Source organism: Mauremys reevesii, linkage group 1 (genome assembly GCF_016161935.1).
Source record: "Mauremys reevesii isolate NIE-2019 linkage group 1, ASM1616193v1, whole genome shotgun sequence".
Taxonomy (NCBI): Eukaryota; Metazoa; Chordata; order Testudines; family Geoemydidae; genus Mauremys; species Mauremys reevesii.
Window position 1 is genome coordinate 487051 of NC_052623.1, and position 18897 is coordinate 505947.

The 18897-nt window shown below is 58.3% G+C and overlaps 1 protein-coding gene across 9 annotated transcripts in view; it reads right to left on the reverse strand.

The window, feature by feature from the left end:
* The window catches only part of DNHD1 (dynein heavy chain domain 1), a 238199-nt gene that overhangs the window by 47341 nt on the left and 171961 nt on the right, over positions 1-18897 (reverse strand). For all 9 annotated transcript variants that reach the window (XM_039529722.1, XM_039529729.1, XM_039529697.1 and 6 more), the window contains 6 exons: positions 16480-18160; positions 15835-16064; positions 15438-15642; positions 14806-14908; positions 14309-14458; positions 5643-5825 (listed from right to left, as the gene is read on the reverse strand). In XM_039529722.1, coding sequence (XP_039385656.1) covers positions 5643-5825; positions 14309-14458; positions 14806-14908; positions 15438-15642; positions 15835-16064; positions 16480-18160 — 2552 coding nt within the window. The remainder of the gene's footprint in view (positions 1-5642; positions 5826-14308; positions 14459-14805; positions 14909-15437; positions 15643-15834; positions 16065-16479; positions 18161-18897) is intronic.

Here is an 18897-nt window from a genome sequence, read left to right on the forward strand (position 1 = left end):
GCGAGGCGTGCGGCCTTGGGTAGAAGACCGGGAGGAAGATGTCCTGGTTAATATGGAAGGCCGAAACGACCTTAGGGAGGAAGGCCGGGTGCGGTCGAAGCTGTACCTTGTCTGCGTGGAAGACGGTATACGGGGGGCCAACGGTTAAGGCACTGAGTTCGGATACTCGTCTCGCAGATGTTATAGCGACGAGGAAGGCCATCTTCCACGACAGGTAGAGCAGGGAGCAAGTCGCCAGAGGCTCAAACGGCGGTCCCATAAGCCTGGCCAGAACCAGGTTCAAATCCCAGACCGGTGTAGGGCGCCGTATTGGCGGGTACAATCGGTCCAGGCCCTTGAGGAAGCGAGAGACCATCTGGGTGGAGAAGATGGAGCGGCCTTCAACCGGTGGACGAAACGCAGATACGGCTGCCAGGTGCACCCTCAAGGAGGAGACTGCGAGGCCTTGCTCCTTAAGGGACCAGAGGTAGTCCAGGATAATCGGAATAGGGACGAGAAAGGGATTAAGGCCTTTCTGGTCGCACCAGATAGCGAAACGCTTCCATTTCGCGAGGTAGGTGGAGCGCGTTGAAGGCTTCCTGCTTTCAGTTAGGACTCGCTGCACCGCCTGCGAACAGTCACGCTCCGCGTGGGTCAACCAGTCAGGTACCAGGCTGTAAGATGCAGGGAGCGGAGGTCCGGGTGGCGAAGCCGGCCGAAGTCCTGCGTGATAAGATCCGGCCACAACGGAAGAGGAATGGGTTCTCGGACGGAGAGCTCGAGCAGCAGGGTGTACCAATGCTGTCTCGGCCAGGCCGGAGCGATCAGGATGAGGCGGGCCTTGTCCCTCCGAAGCTTGAGTAGCAGCCAATGAACAAGCGGGAACGGAGGGAAGGCGTAGAGGAAGTGATCCGTCCAGGAGCAGAGAAACGCGTCCGACAGGGAGCCGCGGGCGCGTCCCTGGTAGGAGCAGAACCGGTTGCACTTCCTGTTGACCTCGGAGGCAAATAGGTCTAGTTGGGGAAAAACCCACCTCCGGAAGATCGTATGCACCATGTCTGGGCGAAGGGACCACTCGTAAGGGTAAGGAAGGACCTGCTGAGGCGGTCGGCTAGCGTGTTCTGTACGCCCGGAAGAAACGACGCTGCCAGGTGAATTGAGTGGGCTACACAAAAGTCCCACAGGCGTAGCGCTTCCGTGCAAAGCAGGGAGGAGCAGGCCCCGCCCTGCTTGTTGACGTAGAACATCGCCGTCGTATTGTCCGTTAGCACTGTGACACAGCGCCCGCGGAGGTGGGCCAGAAAAGCTTGGCACGCCAACCGTATCGCCCGGAGCTCCCGGACGTTGATGTGCAGGGAGAGCTCTGGAGGCGACCAGAGGCCTTGGGTGTGAAGGTCGCCAAGGTGTGCCCCCCATCCCATGTCCGAGGCATCCGTGGTCAAGGTGACGGAGGGGCACGGCGGGCGAAATGGGACTCCTGCACAGACGACCTGAGGGGCTAGCCACCAACTGAGTGTATCGAGGGTAGGCCTCGGGACAGTGACGATCAAGTCCATGGGGTCGCGATGCGGGCGGTACACGGAGGCTAGCCAAGTCTGGAACGGGCGAAGGTGTAACCTGGCGTAAGCGGTCACGAAAGTGCAAGACGCCATGTGGCCCAGGAGCCGAAGGCAGGACTGCGCCGTCGTCGTGGGAAAGGATTGGAGATCCCGGATGCAGGCCACCAGCACCTGGTGCCGAGTGTGCGGGAGGCAGGCCCTGGCCAACTGAGAATCCAGGACTGCTCCGATGAACTCCACCCTTTGAGCCGGAGTTAAAATGGACTTCTCGATGTTCACGAGAAGGCCCAGTTCTCGAAAAAGGGCCAGGATATCGGTCACTTGGTCTGCTACCAGCTGACGTGATGGGCCGCGAATCAACCAGTCGTCGAGGTACGGATAAACGTGCACCCGATGATGACGGAGGGCTGCGGCAACAACTGCCATGCATTTGGTGAAGACCCTCAGGGCGGTGGAGAGGCCGAAGGGAAGCACCGCAAACTGGTAGTGCATGTTGTTGACCATGAAGCGGAGATACCGACGATGGGGAGGATAGATCGCGACATGGAAATATGCATCCTTCATGTCGAGGGCGGCAAACCAGTCTCCTGGATCCAAGGAGGGAATGATGGTCCCCAGGGTTACCATGCGGAACTTGAGTTTTAGCAGGTACCGGTTGAGCTTCCGGAGGTCTAGGATCGGACGAAGACCTCCTTTTGCCTTGGGGATGAGGAAATATCGGGAATAAAAACCCCTGCCCCGCCGGTCGGGCGGTACCTCCTCTATGGCACCCAAACTCAGCAGAGTCTCGACCTCTTGTAGGAGGAACTGCTCGTGAGAGGGGTCCCTGAAGAGGGACAGGGAGGGTGGATGGGAGGGAGGGGGCGAAACAAACTGAAGGCGGTACCCGGATTGGACCGTACGCAGGACCCAGCTGTCCGACGTTATGCGAGACCAAGCCGGGAGGAAATGGGAGAGGTGGTCAGAAAACAACGGGGAAGGATCCATTGGAGAGACTGATGGGCCGTCCTCGGGTGTCCCATCAAAATGACTGCTTAGGCCCTTGAGGGGCCTTAGAGGACGCCTGGGACTGGTTGCGCCTGCTGCCTGATGGTCGGCGGCGAGTCAGGTTGTTCCAGCGGCTATTATAGGGCCGGGACCGGGCCTGAGTAAACGGCCGGGACGGCTGTCTGCGGAACGACTGTCTCTGGGTCGCCGGCGTGTGCATTCCCAGGGTTCGGATAGCAACGCGACCGTCCTTGAGGGTCTGTATCCGGGAGTCAGTCTTCTCGGAAAACAGCCCACGTGTATCAAATGGCAGATCCTGGAGGGTGTACTGCACTTCCGGGGCCAAGGTGGAGGACTGCAGCCAGGAGATGCGCCGCATAGTCACCCCGGAGGCGAGAGTGCGGGCTCCAGAGTCCGCCGAGTCCAGCGCGGCCTGGGTGGAGGAGCGCGCGGACTTTTTACCGTCCTCAAGGAGGGCGTTGAACTCCTGGCGGGAGGCCGATGGGACGAGTTCAGTAAATTTAGAGAGTGAGAGCAGCATCTCATAAGTGTACCTGGCAAGCAATGCCATCTGATTGGCAATGCGGAGTTGCAGGCCACCTGCCAAATAGACCTTGCGGCCCAAGAGGTCCATGCGCCTTGCGTCCTTGGACTTGGGCGCCACAGCAGGTTGACCGTGGCGCTCTCGGTCGTTCACTGACTGGACGACTAGGGAGTCGGGAGCCAGATGAGTATACAAGTACTCGTATCCCGTGGGGGGAACCGAGTACTTACGCTCTACGCCTCGGGCGGTAGGCAGGATGGACGCCGGCGTTTGCCAGATGGTAGTGGCATTACGCTGGATCGTGCGAATAAACGGAAGGGCCACTCGCACGGGGGCCTCTGACCTGATGACATTGGTGACCGGGTCATCATTTTCCACGACCTCTGCCACCGGGAGGTCTATGGCCTGCGCGATCCGACGGAGCAGGTCCTGATGCGCTCTCAAGTCGATCGGCGGGGGGTCTGCCGTCGACGACCCTGCGACAGCCTCGTCAGGCGACGATGATGAAGAGAGACCTGGGACCGTCGGTTCCGGTGGTGGCTTGTCCAGCGGTGGAGCAGTCGCGTTAGAGTCCGACTGTTCTGCAGCGACCGGTAGAGAAGCCCCAGGTGTTGGCAATGGCGGGGGCCTACTGATGGTCGCTTCTGGCACGCGACGCTCAGAGCCCGGTGGCCGCGTGGGCAAGGCGGGCCCTGTGCCTTGTGCTGTGCCCACGGAACCCAGAATCCCCACTGTTGTGGACCATAGGTTTGTCCCGGGGTGTCCGTCCTGAGACCCACTCCGCTGCAGACCTGAGAAGCGACGGAGGGCTGGCGTGACCACTGGGGGGCAGAGGCGCTTAAAGAGTGCCCTGTCGATGGCCGACGCTTGTCCGCTGGCGGCGCCGTGGGTCGGTGCCGGTCATCGTGGTACCGGGAGCACGACCGGGACCATCGGTCGCATCGGTGCCGGGGAGGCGACCGACTGTGGCTTCGGCGCCGGGAACAGCTGTGGTCACGGCGCCTGGAGCGGCTGCGGTCACAGTGCCGAGAGCAGCTACGGTTACGGCGCCGGGAGAGGCTGCGGTCGCCACGGTGCCGAGAATGGTCCCGAGAGGCGGACCTTCGCCGGTACCGTCGACTGGGGCTTCGGGATCGGTACCGCGACACCGAGCGGTACCGTGAGACCGGCGCCGAGACGGTGAACGGTCCCGAGGCGTTGATCGGCGTCGGGATCTAGGTCGGCGGGACGGTGACCGGCTGCGAGAACGGGACCGAGAGCTGAAGTCCCTTGCACGCTGATCGTCGGTGCCTGGGCGCCTCATCATGGCCGGCTTCCCCGCGGAGGGTACAGCCCGCACCGGCGGTGCCGGGGGCCGGAGGCTCGGTGCCTCTGTCATAGAGATAAGCTCCCTCGCCTGCGAGTACGTCTCGGGCGTAGTTGGGAGACCAAGCTCGACCTCGGGCGGTGCCGGGGAGCAGGGGGGTGCTGGGCTCAACGGCTCTTCAGATGCCGGAGCTGCCGGACCCGTGCACTGCGAGTGCACTACCGCAGCCGGTGCCAAAGGTGTTGGCAGTGGCTGGGTGACCGGTCCCGAGGTTGAAGTCTTAGCCATTGCTGGCGCTTTCTTCTTGCGCGCCGGGGACGGGGAGCGGTGCCGGGACGCTGGTGCCGGTTTCGGCGGACGGGACGCTTCCGTGCCGTGTCGGCTCGGTGCTGCCGGCGCGCTGTGGACCGAGGACGATTTCGGTGCCGCTGGGTCGGTGCCGGTGGGCGAAGTGCCGACTCCATCAGGAGCTGCTTTAGCCTAGAGTCCCGCTCCTTCCGAGTCCGCGGCTTAAAAGCCGCACAAATGGGGCACTTATCTGTGCGATGAGATTCCTCCAGACAGCGAAGGCAGGAATCGTGAGCGTCCCCAACGGGCATCAGCCGCTGACAAGCCGAGCACGGCTTGAATCCCGGTGTCTGGGGCATGAGCCCACACCGGGTGGGGAAAAAGGAGGGGCGAACCCCCCTAATTCCTTAAACACTAACTATCTAAACTATGACTAAACTCACTAACTATATACACAAAATCGGAGAAAAACGCTAGGGGTGTGGAGGACTAAGGGAGCACTCCACAGTTCCAACTGCCGTCACGGGCGGGAAGAAGGAACTGAGGAGCGGACGGGCCGGCTGGGGTATATGACAGACGCCATAGCGGCGCCACTCCAGGGGGCGCCCAGCCGGCCCGCCGGAGTTGCTGGGGTAAAAAAGTTCCGGAGAGCCGTGCACGCGCGGCGCGCACACCTACATGGAATGCATAGGAGCAATCACTCGAAGAAGAACTTGATCAGCTACAGGCAAAGGGGAAAGGACGCCATTCAAACAAAAGCCTCCTTCATTGCTCTACAGGCAAGGGTCAGCTCCCTCCCCTCTCGTCTGTATCACTACTAACGGGCTACAGAGATGTTTGCTGGTGTGCTGGCTGTGGTGCCAGGCAGGCTGAGGGCTCCGCCTGCCACCACTCACACCTTGTTTAACACTGCTCAATGCCGGACAGCAACTGGGCCCCCTGGCTCCGTCTAAATCAATACAACAGCCCCTCCTGGCACCTGGTAGAAGTCCTCTTGGCCCAGCAGCTGCTTGGCACTCTCCCAGCCAGGCTCCTTGCTGAACATCATGCACAGGGTATCAGTCACCCTGAGGATGGATGCTGGTGGTAACCGGTAGCTCCGCAACTCCTCAATGTCCTGCACCTGCAGTCCAGCCAGTGCCGCCTTGTACTCCGTGTTCATCTGAGGGAAGGGACAGACAAGCTGCACTGGGACATCCCACATACCACCTGCTGGGTGGGGACCATAGAATCATAGAATCTCAGGGTTGGAAGGGACCTCAGGAGGGCATCTAGTCCAACCCCCTGCTCAAAGCAGGACCAAACCCAACTAAATCAGGCAGGGATTTAGTTTAATCAGGCCCAAGCCGGACCTACTGGGGCACCCCACGTATTTCCCTCCCATGATGGGTGGGGACTGTCATGCAGTGTGGGGGAGACAGGGCCCTGCACCCCCCACTTCCTGCAATTCACCATGACTCTCAGCCAGCCAGTAAAGCAGAAGGTTTATTAGACGACAGGAACACAGTCCAACACAGGTCTTGCCGGTACAGACAACAGGACCTCCTCAGTCAGGTCCATCTGGGGGGCTAGGGAGGCCAGAGCCCAGTATGGGCTCCCCTCCATTCTCCCAGCCAGCTCCACACTGAAACTCTCTCCAGCCTCTCACCCAGCGCCCCCCCCGGCTCCTCCCCCAGCCTTTGTCCAGTTTCCTGGGCACAGGGACCAGGGCAGCCAGGCTTCACTGAGGAACCCCAAATATCCCCTCCCCCGACATGCAGGGCCCGTGGCAGGCCAGGCCTCACTGGGGCACCCCACATATTCCCTGCTCCCAACGGATGGGGACCGGGGCAGGCCGGGCCTCAGAGGGGCACCCCACATACTTCCCTCCCCCAATGGATGGGGATCGGAGCAGGCCAGGCCTCACAGGGGCACTCCATGTGCCCCCTCCCCCAACAGGCAGGGACCGGGGCAGGCCGGGCCTCACAGGGGCACCCCACATACTCCTCTCCCCCGACAGATGGGGACCGAGGCAGGCCGGGCCTCAGAGGGGCACCCCATATACTCTCCTCCCCCGACAGGCAGGGACTGGGGCAGGCCGGCCCTTACAGGGGCACCCCACGTGACGCCACGGGAATTCTCCTACAGGTTTATGAATGACAGGCATGGAAGTGACTGGACGAAGTGACCCACTGCTCTCAGGACAAGGCAGGTCCCAGAGCAAGTGTTAGGAACTCGCTGGGGCGGGATGATGGGTGTTAGGCCTGGCTGAATCTGACCCAGGTCACGGGAGGATGTTCAGACAGGGGACGCGGCCAGGACTGAACGGCTGACACCTGACAGCAGGGAACTCTGGCAGGGGACTGAACTCCAGGAGGACAATGGTGCGAGAGGTGACAGGAGGCTGGGATAAAAGCAGCCTTTGCAGAGGCCTGGGGGCTCGTTTGGGCCTGGGAGACAAAGAGACAGAAAGATGCCTGGATCCCTGAAGAGTGTAGAAGTCTCTGACCAGGAGCATCTGGCAGCTGCACTCACTGGGCAGAGCTCAGGGCAGGACCCAGGAGGCTGGGAATCCAGTGGCTCTGTCTAGTAGGCATTGAGGTCGCATGGCCTGACCTTAAGGGAGAGCAGGACCCTTTGGGGTCTGGTGCACTGAAGGGGTTCCCCCAAGGGACTGTTTAAAAGCTGGGGGGTGGCACAGATCCTGCGGATCAGTGACTTCACCACCCCTGATGGACAGGTATCACTAGGGAATCCCATGTATCCCCCTGACCACCACGTACAGGGCCTGCTCCCACCTATCTCCCACCCATTGCCGCTGATGGCCAAGCAGCTGGGCAGCAATAACGTACCCTGACCCACACCAGCTCCCTTCCATGTGTCACGGAGTATGGGGGAGTCAGGGCCCTGCACCCCCCACTTCCTGCGATTCACCGGGACTCTCAGCCAGGCAGGAACACAGAAGGGTTATTAGACGACAGGAACAGTCCCAAGCAGGGCTTGTAGGTACAACCAGGACCCCTCAGCCAGGTCCCTCTGGGGGGCAAGGAGCTTAGACCCCAGACTTGGGGTTCCTGCCTCCTCCCAGCCAGCCCCAAACTGACACCAAAAACCCCTTGTGACGTTATTGATATAAATGGGGACCATATAGAACATGGGTTGCAACCAAGGTCCTGTAGTGGCACCAAATCCTAAGTAAAGGGGGTCATATAAGGTGTCTAAGACCAGGTTATGGGTTGCTGGTTATAATTATGCTGTCTGTATGTCTGTATCATTTTTAGTTGAAGTTATGAATGTTGGCTCTATGCTGTCAATATTTCAAGTTTGTGCTGTGCTTAAGCCTCCCAGACAAGCTGGTGTTAGCTCTGCCTAGCCTGTTTGATGGCCCATTAAGGACCATTAAGGACACAATGGACCCATGGAGAGAAGGCAGACACGCCTTGTGACTCAGCAAAGTATGCAGGGACTGGCTCATGTGACTCAAGGCTCCATTTTGCTGTAAAATTCCACAGTGAAGACAAAGGGATTCTTACACCTGGAAAAGTCTATATAAGCCTAATGCCTCATCTCCATCTTGTCTTCAATCCTGCTTCTGACCTCTGGAGGACTTTGCCACAAACTGAAGCTCTACACCAGGGACTGAGGACCCATCCCAGCGGGGGATGTTCCAGAGACTTAATCTAAACCTGCAGTTTACTCCAGCACTGCTGCAAGCCTGAACTAAGAACTTTGCCATTACTGTATGTAATTGATTGCATTTAACCAATTCTACCTCTCTTCTCTACCTTTTTCCCTTTGTAAATAAACCTTTAGATTTTAGATTCTAAAGGATTGGCAACAGCGTGATTTGTGGGTAAGATCTGATGTGTATATTGACCTGGGTCTGGGGCTTGGTCCTTTGGGATCGAGAGAACCTTTTTCTTTTATTGGGGTGTTGGTTTTCATAACCATTCATCCCCAGGACGAGTGCACTGGTGGTGATACTGGGAGACTGGAGTGTCTAAGGAAATTGCTTGTGTGACTTGTGGTAAGCCAGTGGGGTGAGACCAAAGTCCTTTTGTCTGGCTGGTTTGGTTTGCCTTAGAGGTGGAAAAACCCCAGCCTAGGGCTGTAACTGCCCTGTTTGAGCAATTGGTCCTGATTTGGCACTCTCAGTTGGGTCCCGCCAGAACAGCTCCGTCACAGTGGCGTAGTCGGCAGGATCCACAGAACCAGGTCAATTAAGCTTTGGGTCAGAACCCCACGCTATCCAAATTTTAACTTTGGGATTGAGAGTTTGGTTGGTTAAAGATCAGTGACCATGAGACAGAGAGCATCAGGAAAAGCAAGGAAACTGCAAGCCTTGAGAGACAGCCTGCAGTTTGATTATGAGCAAGAACGGGCAGAAATTCGAATGGAGAAAGAGGCTGATGAGAGAAAGAAAGAAGTTGCTAAGAGAGAAGAAAAAGCTCGTAAGAGGCGTCTGGAGCTGCTGGCTGCTGAGGAGAAAACTCGACAGATGCAACAGGAGACAGCTAGACTCCAACTCCAAGTCAAAAAAGCAATGGAAGAACAGCAGAGACTGTATCCTCTTGAAAGTCCAGTTTGTAACAATTTTGGTATGTTGTATAATTCTGAGCAGTTGTCTGGGGGTAACCAAATGTACCCCAACAATGCCACCTGTTATGTCAATGCTGTTACTGTGGGTTCAGTAGATAAATTGTGCCAGTGCTATGTACGAGTGTAAAAGTCAATGGTAAAAGCTGTTTAGGGCAAACTATGGCTTCTAACATCACTCTTGTTAGAGCGGATCTGGTCAAAGAGGAAGATTATTTACCAAATCAGAGTGTGAATGTTGTGATCCTCTGTGAGTTTACTGTCCGTGTGCCTTTAGCCAGAATCCACCTTGAGTGGAATGGGGCTCAGCATGAAGTGATAGCTGGCGTCAGGAAGTTATTGCCTAAAGATCTTTTAATTGGGGAAAATGTTAAAGATTTGTTCAGTCCAGGTAGCCAGTCACAGGAGAGGAATGATCTTAAACCTGTGTCTATTGTGGGCAATGATTTGCCTGAGGTGGGTTGCTCCAAAGGTTTGTCTGTGCCAAGAAGCAGTGTGTCTGGGAATGAAGTTTCTGAATGTCTGTCTGATGTCTCAGAAGTGAATCTGGAGTTAGATCAAGAGCAGAAAGATCTCATTGGTGAGGAAAATGTTTCTCAGGAGCAGATTAAAGTAGATGGTCAGTTTAAATCCCTAACTGAGGAAGGAGAGGGTAAATTTGTAATGGGTAATGGATTGTTGGCTAGTGCAGCTTGTAGAAGTAAACCTGAAATGGGTAACTGTGATTTGCTAAAAGTAGCTCAGTGTAGTGAAAAGAGCAGCAGCTTATCTGTTGGGAGAGGCAATGTGCCTGGTAGGGAAAGTTTGGGGGAGCCTAGGCAGCCTTGTGAGCTGATGGCTTTGTCTAATCAGCAGTTTGGGAAGGGAGAGATAGTGGAAGATGAGTGTCCCTGTCCCTTACCTGTTTCCCGTGTGGAGAAATGTGACAGTGAAGGGAATGTGCCTGTGTCGGTCAGGGGTATTGACTTGCCTGGTCTCCAAGCAGGTGTCTGTGAACAGCCCTGTGTGCTGGGACAAGGGAAATGAGATCCCAAGCTGTGTGTCTGGTGAAGGAGAATGTGTCTCCGGCTCTTCTGTGTCTGTGGAGCAGACAGAAGGGGCCTTTCAGCCTGTGATGGGTGAGGGTGATTCAGTTGTCTCGAAGTTGGTTGTAAATACGGCTAAAGCCCAGGAAGGGAATAGTCCTGAATTTGTGTCTGCTGGGGAGAATGGCACTGTGACTAGGCTGCATCCAGTTAGTGTCTTAGCAAAATCCCAGAGACCAGACAGTTCTGGTGCTTGTAGTTTGCCAGTTGCTAATGTGTGGTTGGAAAAGGGTGCAGCAACTCTGTCTGATCAGGGTGATACCACAAGGAGAGCATGAAGATGATTTAAGTGTGTTACCTACTGACAGTTTGACAACTTGTAGCAAGAAGGAAAAGATTCCTGAACTTGTTCACCTGTTATCTAGAAAGTTTGTAGGTGTGCCTAAAAGGGGATTGTGTAGAAATCCACCTGTGGGGCCTGAAGTGAGTCTAAGTGTAAGTGAGACCCAGAAAGCGGCTGTGGTTGCTCAGGGAAGTGTTCCTGTAGAGCAAGCCCTAGGTGGAGACGGGAAGGGCAGAATTTCTGTGAGGAAAGGAATCCTCATGGTAGCCTGTGCAAGCAGTTTACTGCAACTGAAGGGTGTAAAAGTGATTTAATCAGGGAAGTTTCAGTTCCTAACAGCCAGAAATTTTCTGTTGTGAATGGATCCACTGACTTTCCTTTTGAAAGATCCAGTGTGGGCAGCTTTGAAAAGGTCTCAGGTGGAGTAGAAGCTGTTAAGGAAGTTGAGCAGCCCTATAACCACCTGGCTGTGTGTGGCCAGCTTGTTGGTGGGGAGACAATGGTGTTGGGACAGGCATGTCTCCATGCTGAATCTGTAAGTGAGCAGTCTGTGCTTCAGGATCTGAGGACAGATTCAGTTACTGGTTTTTCAAAGCAGAACAGTTTTATGGCTGAATGCTTGAGGAGGCAGGGGAGAGCAAGCCAGCTCTCACCCTCAGACTCTTTGGATTTGTGTGGTATCTCTGTAAGACAAAGTCCAGCCGTGGAATCCATAGCTGTCTGTGTTGGTGCGAATTACTTGGCTGGCAGGGAGAAGAAAGACTTGCTAATAGCTGTTAGCACAGAGGGCCCACCCCATCAGCCAGTGATCTCTGTTAAGCAAGAGAAATCAGGGTTTAATCCTGAAGAACAAGAAGGAAAGAGAAGACTGAATTTTGCAAAGGGAACCCACAGGTTAACCCTAAAAGGCCCAATCTCCAATGGTATTGAGCCAAGGGTGTGGCATGACAAACATATTTGTAGATGGACACTTGCAATCAATTTGTTGTTATTGCTAATGCTAATTTTTGTAACTAATGTGTTGCTATTGCCAAGAACTGTAAAAATGTACGATGTGCCTAATCTTTTGGAAAATCCCGTAAACATGTTGAAAGGAATACATGAAAACACACTTTATGTTAAAGGGCCTTGCTATACTGATGTTTCACAGTTAATGCATGCAAACAGTGTTGGAACTTTTCACAGGGGAAAATACATTCCAGACCTGATGTGCTGTATGAGAGGGGAAACTGAGGCACACTACCATATTGCTTTCATGGCTAAATGCCAAGATTCCTGTTCTATGAACAACATCAATATCTACATTAGTGTAATGTTAATTGGGTTCCAAACATTGGCCAAAGCTGGTATGGATAAAGTAGCTGTTTTCTTTAGCTCTTGGCAAGATCACATGAAACATACAGGAACCATGCTGTTATACCTTGAGTTTGTAAGGAGATTCATTCATGTTATTGAACATGACTTTGATAAACCATTTCGGTTATACACTGCCCAACACTAGCTGTAGTGAGACAGACCCAAGGAAAGGGGGCTCTTGGGATGCAGTCAGCGATGTTTTGTCATCCCTTCCTGCATCAATTTTGCGTTGGGGGTGTGACGTTATTGATATAAATGGGGACCATATAGAACATGGGTTGCAACCAAGGTCCTGTAGTGGCACCAAATCCTAAGTAAAGGGGGTCTAAGACCAGGTTATGGGTTGCTGGTTATAATTATGCTGTCTGTATGTCTGTATCATTTTTAGTTGAAGTTATGAATGTTGGCTCTATGCTGTCAATATTTCAAGTTTGTGCTGTGCTTCTGGGGGAAGCCTCCCAGACAAGCTGGTGTTAGCTCTGCCTAGCCTGTTTGATGGCCCATTAAGGACCATTAAGGACACAATGGACCCATGGAGAGAAGGCAGACACGCCTTGTGACTCAGCAAAGTATGCAGGGACTGGCTCATGTGACTCAAGGCTCCATTTTGCTGTAAAATTCCACAGTGAAGACAAAGGGATTCTTACACCTGGAAAAGTCTATATAAGCCTAATGCCTCATCTCCATCTTGTCTTCAATCCTGCTTCTGACCTCTGGAGGGACTTTGCCACAAACTGAAGCTCTACACCAGGGACTGAGGACCCATCCCAGCGGGGGATGTTCCAGAGACTTAATCTAAACCTGCAGTTTACTCCAGCACTGCTGCAAGCCTGAACTAAGAACTTTGCCATTACTGTATGTAATTGATTGCATTTAACCAATTCTACCTCTCTTCTCTACCTTTTTCCCTTTGTAAATAAACCTTTAGATTTTAGATTCTAAAGGATTGGCAACAGCGTGATTTGTGGGTAAGATCTGATGTGTATATTGACCTGGGTCTGGGGCTTGGTCCTTTGGGATCGAGGGAACCTTTTTCTTTTATTGGGGTGTTGGTTTTCATAACCATTTATCCCCAGGACGAGTGCACTGGTGGTGATACTGGGAGACTGGAGTGTCTAAGGAAATTGCTTGTGTGACTTGTGGTAAGCCAGTGGGGTGAGACCAAAGTCCTTTTTGTCTGGCTGGTTTGGTTTGCCTTAGAGGTGGAAAAACCCCAGCCTAGGGCTGTAACTGCCCTGTTTGAGCAATTGGTCCTGATTTGGCACTCTCAGTTGGGTCCCGCCAGAACAGCTCCGTCACACCCCTCCAGCCGGCTCTCCCCCTCCTTCTTCCCCTCTCCCTTTGTCCAGTTTCCCAGGCTCGCCCCACCCCCCTCCCGGCTCAGGTACCGCCCCTCATCTAAAGTCACCCCCTGCTCTCCCCTCCCCCATGCAGACAGCCCCAGTAAAACCAGACGACATTCCCAGGTCAATCCGCCCCCCTCCCTGCTGCGTCACACCATGTGAGGCTCACCCCTACTGATGGGCCTTGCACCCAAGCCCCTGTCTCTCTGCAGGCTCAGCCAGCCAGGGTGCCCATCCCAGCCTCTCCGCAGGCTCAGCCGGGCAGCCGGCCGGGGTGCCCGTCCCTGCCTCTCCGCAGGCTCAGCCGGGCAGCCAGCCAGGGTGCCCATCCCTGCCTCTCCGCAGGCTCAGCCGGGCAGCCGGTGGGGTGCCCGTCCCTGCCTCTCCGCAGGCTCAGCTGGGCAGCCGGCCAGGGTGCCCGTCCCTGCCTCTCCGCAGGCTCAGCCGGGCAGCCGGCCGGGGTGCCCGTCCCTGCCTCTCCGCAGGCTCAGCCGGGCAGCCGGCCGGGGTGCCCGTCCCTGCCTCTCCGCAGGCTCAGCTGGGCAGCCAGCCAGGGTGCCCGTCCCTGCCTCTCCGCAGGCTCAGCCGGGCAGCCGGCCGGGGTGCCCGTCCTGCCTCTCCGCAGGCTCAGCTGGGCAGCCGGCGCGGGTGCCTCTCCGCAGGCTCAGCCGGGCAGCCGGCCGGGTGCCCGTCCTGCCTCCGCAGGCTCAGCCGGGCAGCCGGTGGGGTGCCCGTCCCTGCCTCTCCGCAGGCTCAGCTGGGCAGCCGGCCAGGGTGCCCGTCCCTGCCTCTCTGCTGGCTCAGCCGGGCAGCCAGCCAGGGTGCCCGTCCCTGCCTCTCCACAGGCTCAGCCGGGCAGCCGGCGGGGTGCCCGTCCCTGCCTCTCCGCAGGCTCAGCCGGGCAGCCAGCCAGGGTGCCCGTCCCTGCCTCTCCGCAGGCTCAGCCGGGCAGCCAGCCAGGGTGCCCGTCCTTGCCGTTCCAGGGGCTCAGGTCCATGCACACCTTTCTCGTGGCAGACTCCTTGCTCTGCTCCAACAGGTGCTGCTCCTGTGTAAGGATCTCGATGCGTGCCTCGCGGTGCTGACAGTCCTGCTCCTGCTGCTTCTGCACCACCTCTTCACGTTCCGCCCGCCGCTGGCACCTGGCCACTTGCTGAGGGCAGAAGGGGAACAGACATGACACCAGCAGTCCACACAGCCCTTCCCTCTGCTGCTGCCCAGCCCCTCCCAGTCCCCCAGCATCAACCCGAGCCACTGCCCCAGGCTGTGAGTGTCCGAGCAGGGCAGTTACTCTGCGGATGAATACTCGACCTCCTCCGCCTGGAGGTACAAATCCCCAAACCCTGTGGAGAGCCCCCCCTGCCTTCTCCCTGCAGCTGTGCTGGGGCCTTGGGGAGAGTCCCCACTCTGCAGCACAGCACCCCCAGCACCATGCTGGCTGAGCTGGGCTCATGGGTGACAGCACCGGACGCCAGGCTCTCCCGGAGGCGACCCTCTCACCTCCTTGGCCATGCGAAGTTTCTCCTGCAGGTACTTGATGTCCCGGCTGTGCTCCCGCTGCTTCTCACTCACTGCCTGCATCTTGGTCAGAGCAAGCTTCATCCTGCCCCAAGGAAATGAGAGTGAGGCTCCCCCACCCCCCGCACAAGTTCAGATCCAGGGCATTAGGGGCACTTCAATTTGGGGGTGCAGCCCAGGGGCCCCTCCAGCCAGATCCTTCTGTTCCAAGGCCAGGAGCCCTAGCGGGCAGCTCTGGGATAACCTGACCCTGGCAGGGAGAGACAGCTTGTGTCCTGGGCAGGGGGCCAGACCCTGCTCCTCACCATGCTCCTGGGGCAGAGGAGGGAAAGGGGGCGCCTGATCCCCATTCTCTCCCTCAGTCACAGCAGCCTGGCACACCAGCTGTTAGAATGGGGGCAGCTCGAAGGCCCTCTTGCTGTGTGTCGAGACCCCTCAGCCCAGCTGTCACTGACTTGGGACGTTTACCCTGCTTAGCGCTGATGGCCCAGCCCACGGGCTGTGGGGCATGACGCACTGCCCATGGGCAGGCAGAGCAATGTGGGGGTACCATGAGGCCATGGGGGTCAGAGTTATGGTTGTGATGGGGAGCAGGGTTTGGCCTCATTCCTTACCGATCAGCCTGAGTCCGGCTCTGCCTCTGCAACTGTGCTGAGAGCATGAGGAAAGCGTCGAGGAAATCCAGGAAGGTCTTTGGGGTGATGAGGGGCATGCCGGGGGCCAGATGTGTGGCATAGCAGCTGGCAGAGCGGTGGATCAGAGCCATGGCTGAGGCAACGCTGGCAAGCGAATTCTCCAGGGCCTGCAGTGACGCTGGGACTGACAGACAAGAAAGTGGACACCATGAGAGACTGTGGAGAGCAGGCAGCCGGGCCCATGGGTTGGAGCTGGCCAGCCCGAGGGGCCTGGCACTATTCTGTGCCGAACCCAGGTGGGCCTGGCCCTTTGCCGGCTGCACAGCCGCCATGATCCAGGAGAAGCTGAGACCCCAGAAGCAGACCGAGCCCTCACCTGGGCTCTTCAGGGGCTGCTGGCTGAGGGCATCTTCCAGGTGCTTGGTAGCCACCTGCACCAGGGACTCCTGGCTCCAGGGCTGGTACACGTCAATGCTGCAGGGGAGGGTGAGCAGGGCTGTGGCCATGGCTGTGGGGTAACCCAATGGCCCCCTGCCCTGTGCCCAGCCCTTGCGCCCATCCAGCAGCAGCAGCATGTGCAGATTGTTCCTCACAAACTGGTAGAACCTGAAAGAGAAGGCAAAGGGTCTGAGGGAAGAGAGGGGGATCCCCAAGATATGGGGTGACACCAAACCTCTCTCTCCCAGTCCAGTTTGAAGGGGACTGACACTAACCCCACCCCTGCAGGGGGAGTGCCCCCTGCCACCTGTGGACAGCCCCAGCCCAGCAGGGTCTCAGGGCAGGCCCAGCTGGAATTTCCTTCTCTCGCCTAATATCCCTGATAAAAGAGAGGATGCCCCCAGTGTGGGGGGCGGGGCCTGTGTGATTCCCCCCCAGGGCAGGCAAGGTATGGAGCCTGTGTGCACCCTGGCTCAGGGCTTCCACTCCCCTCCCCCCACCCACGGTCACTCCTGTTAGCCCTGCCCAGCTCAGGGCATCCCCAACTTCCCTGGGCCAGGGACTCTGTCACTCCCTCCCCGACCTTTGCAGGACCATGTTAGGCCTCATCGTTCTTTTGATGTTCTGGTTCTCCTGCAGCAGTTCCTTCACGATGTGTGCAGTGTCTTCAGTGGTGTACAGGCCAGGGTAGGTGCCCTCTCTCATCAGATCCACCAGCTTCTGCATGGTGCCCAGCCCCACCCCCTGGTGCACCAGCACCACGACTCTCGTGTCCAGGATCCCAGCCTGCCAGCTGGCTTTCCTGATCAGCTCCCTCACCTCCCGCTCTCCCGCCTGCCCCGTCAGCTCAAAGAGCTGGGAGGCAGTGGCGTGGGCAGCCAGGGCCACCAGGGACCTCCTGCCGGTGGAGAGGTGCAGGGAGAGGAGGGCGCCGTGCCCCTCTGGGCAGCACAGCACCCGCAGCAGGCGCACCAGGTGCTGGGTGACTTCTCTGCACAGCACAAAGCCCCTGGGGAGGAAGGTGCTGAGCTGCTGCTGGATGGCGTCCCAGCACCTCTCATGGTAGACACCCTCCCTGCTCGGGGAGGCTGGCGCCAGCTCCCTGCTGAAGAGGATGTTGCACACGTTCTCCCCTGGCAGCAGCAGGAGGTGGGAGGGCAGCAGGGGCTTGGTGTTGTCCTTCTTGGTGGAGGGCCTGCGCTTGCTCTTCAGAGGGGTGGCTCGGCGGGCGCTGGTGCGGCGCCCCATGGCCAGGTGCTGCTCCTGGAAGCGAGGGCGCAGGGCTGGAGAGGGCTGGATGGAAGCCACTCTCCTCATCCCAGTCGCCTCTGCCCCCTCGGGTTCCAGTGCGGCCAGAGCAGAATCCCCAGAGGGCGCTGCGTCCGGCCGGTCCAGGGCCAGGGCGGGGGCCTGGTCTATGGGATCAAAGGCGTCTGGGCAGTCCCCGTCACTGCTGCTCTGCGAGGAAGGCTCCTCATGGCTCTCAGCGCCCAGCTCCATGGCAGCGTCTTTCCCGGCGGGCTCCGTGACGCTTCTGGCTCGCTCGCGCTGCTGTGTCTCCCTGTCGCTGGTGGTGATCACCCTCAGCACGCTCCTCTTGGTGCAGAAGGTGCTGGCAGCCACCTCCAGCAGCAGCTGCCCGCTCTCCTGCCGCTCCCGCTCCGACAGCAGCGGGTCGCAGAAGGTGCGCAGCGACTCGTGCAGCCAGAGGCGGACGATGACCCGGGTGCTCAGCGTGAGGCTCAGGCTTATCCCCGGCTGGCCTCGCTTTGAAGCCTTGGGCGCGCTGGGGTCCTCCAAGGGGCTGGTGAGGTGGATCCCGGGGCAGGGCCGCAGGAGGAAGAGGCCCCTGAGAACCTTCTCGATGTGGTGGTAAGAGAAGTGGTAGGGGGAGCAGGCGGGGGAGGGGCGGAACCTGGCCTTCACGGCCTCATACACGTCCATAGTGGCCCCCACCAGGGCAGTGGCCAGCTCGCTGTGCCTGGCCAGCAGAGGGAACTTCTCCAGCCAGGCCAGGACCAGGGGGCTGTGGATGCTGATCAGAGACTCCCTGGAGACACTGGGGAGCGAGAGGATGCTGCAGAGCCGAGTGAAGCGAGGGGAGAGGGGGTGCACGCCAATCGCTGGAGCAGCCACCAAGCCAAAGCAATTGAACTCTGCTGAAGGGATGTGTCGGAGCTCCAGGCTCTCGGCGCCGTAGACCTCCTGGTGGGAGAGGGCCTGGCGCAGGGTCTCCACCACGGGGTGACTCCCCTGCCTGGCATCTGGGAGAGAAAGGACCATCACGCCTTGGAGCAGCCTGCCTAGCCCTCCCACAGCCACCCACACGCTCTTCTGGGAGCCAAGTGCCAGGGGCAGGACGCACTAACACACACAGCCCCGGGAACCTAACCACCCCTGGGTGACTGAGCCCAGCCAGGGGGAGACAGGCCTTGCAGACCCCTGGGGCACGGGGTGTCTGGCCCCAGCGATGGGGAGCCAGGCCGAGGCAGGGGGAGCCGGGCCCCGCAGAGCTCTGAGGCAGGGGGTGTCTGGCTCCAGCGATGGGGAGCCAGGCCCAGCCAGGGGGAGCCAGGCCATGCTGAGCCCTGGGGTTGGGGGGTGTCTGGCTCCAGCGATGGGGAGCCAGGCCCAGCCAGGGGGAACCGGGCCCTGCAGAGCTTTGGGGCAGGGGGTGTCTGGCCCCAGCGATGGGGAGCCAGGCCAAGGCAGGGGGAGCCGCGCCTTGCAGAGCCCTGGGGCGGTGGGTGTCTGGCCCCAGCAATGGGGAGCCAGGCCGAGGCAGGGGGAGCCGGGCCCCGCAGAGCCCTGGGGCGGTGGGTGTCTGGCCCCTGCCAGGGGGAGCCAGGCCCAGCCGTGGGGAGCCGGGCCTTACAGAAGATACATGGCCATTTCCAGCTCAGCCCAGGGCAATGTCTGACGTGAGGAGTGGGTGTCTGGGCCAAGGACGGGGAGCAGGGCCTTGCCGAGCTGGGGGGAGCCAGGCCCCACAGAAGATACG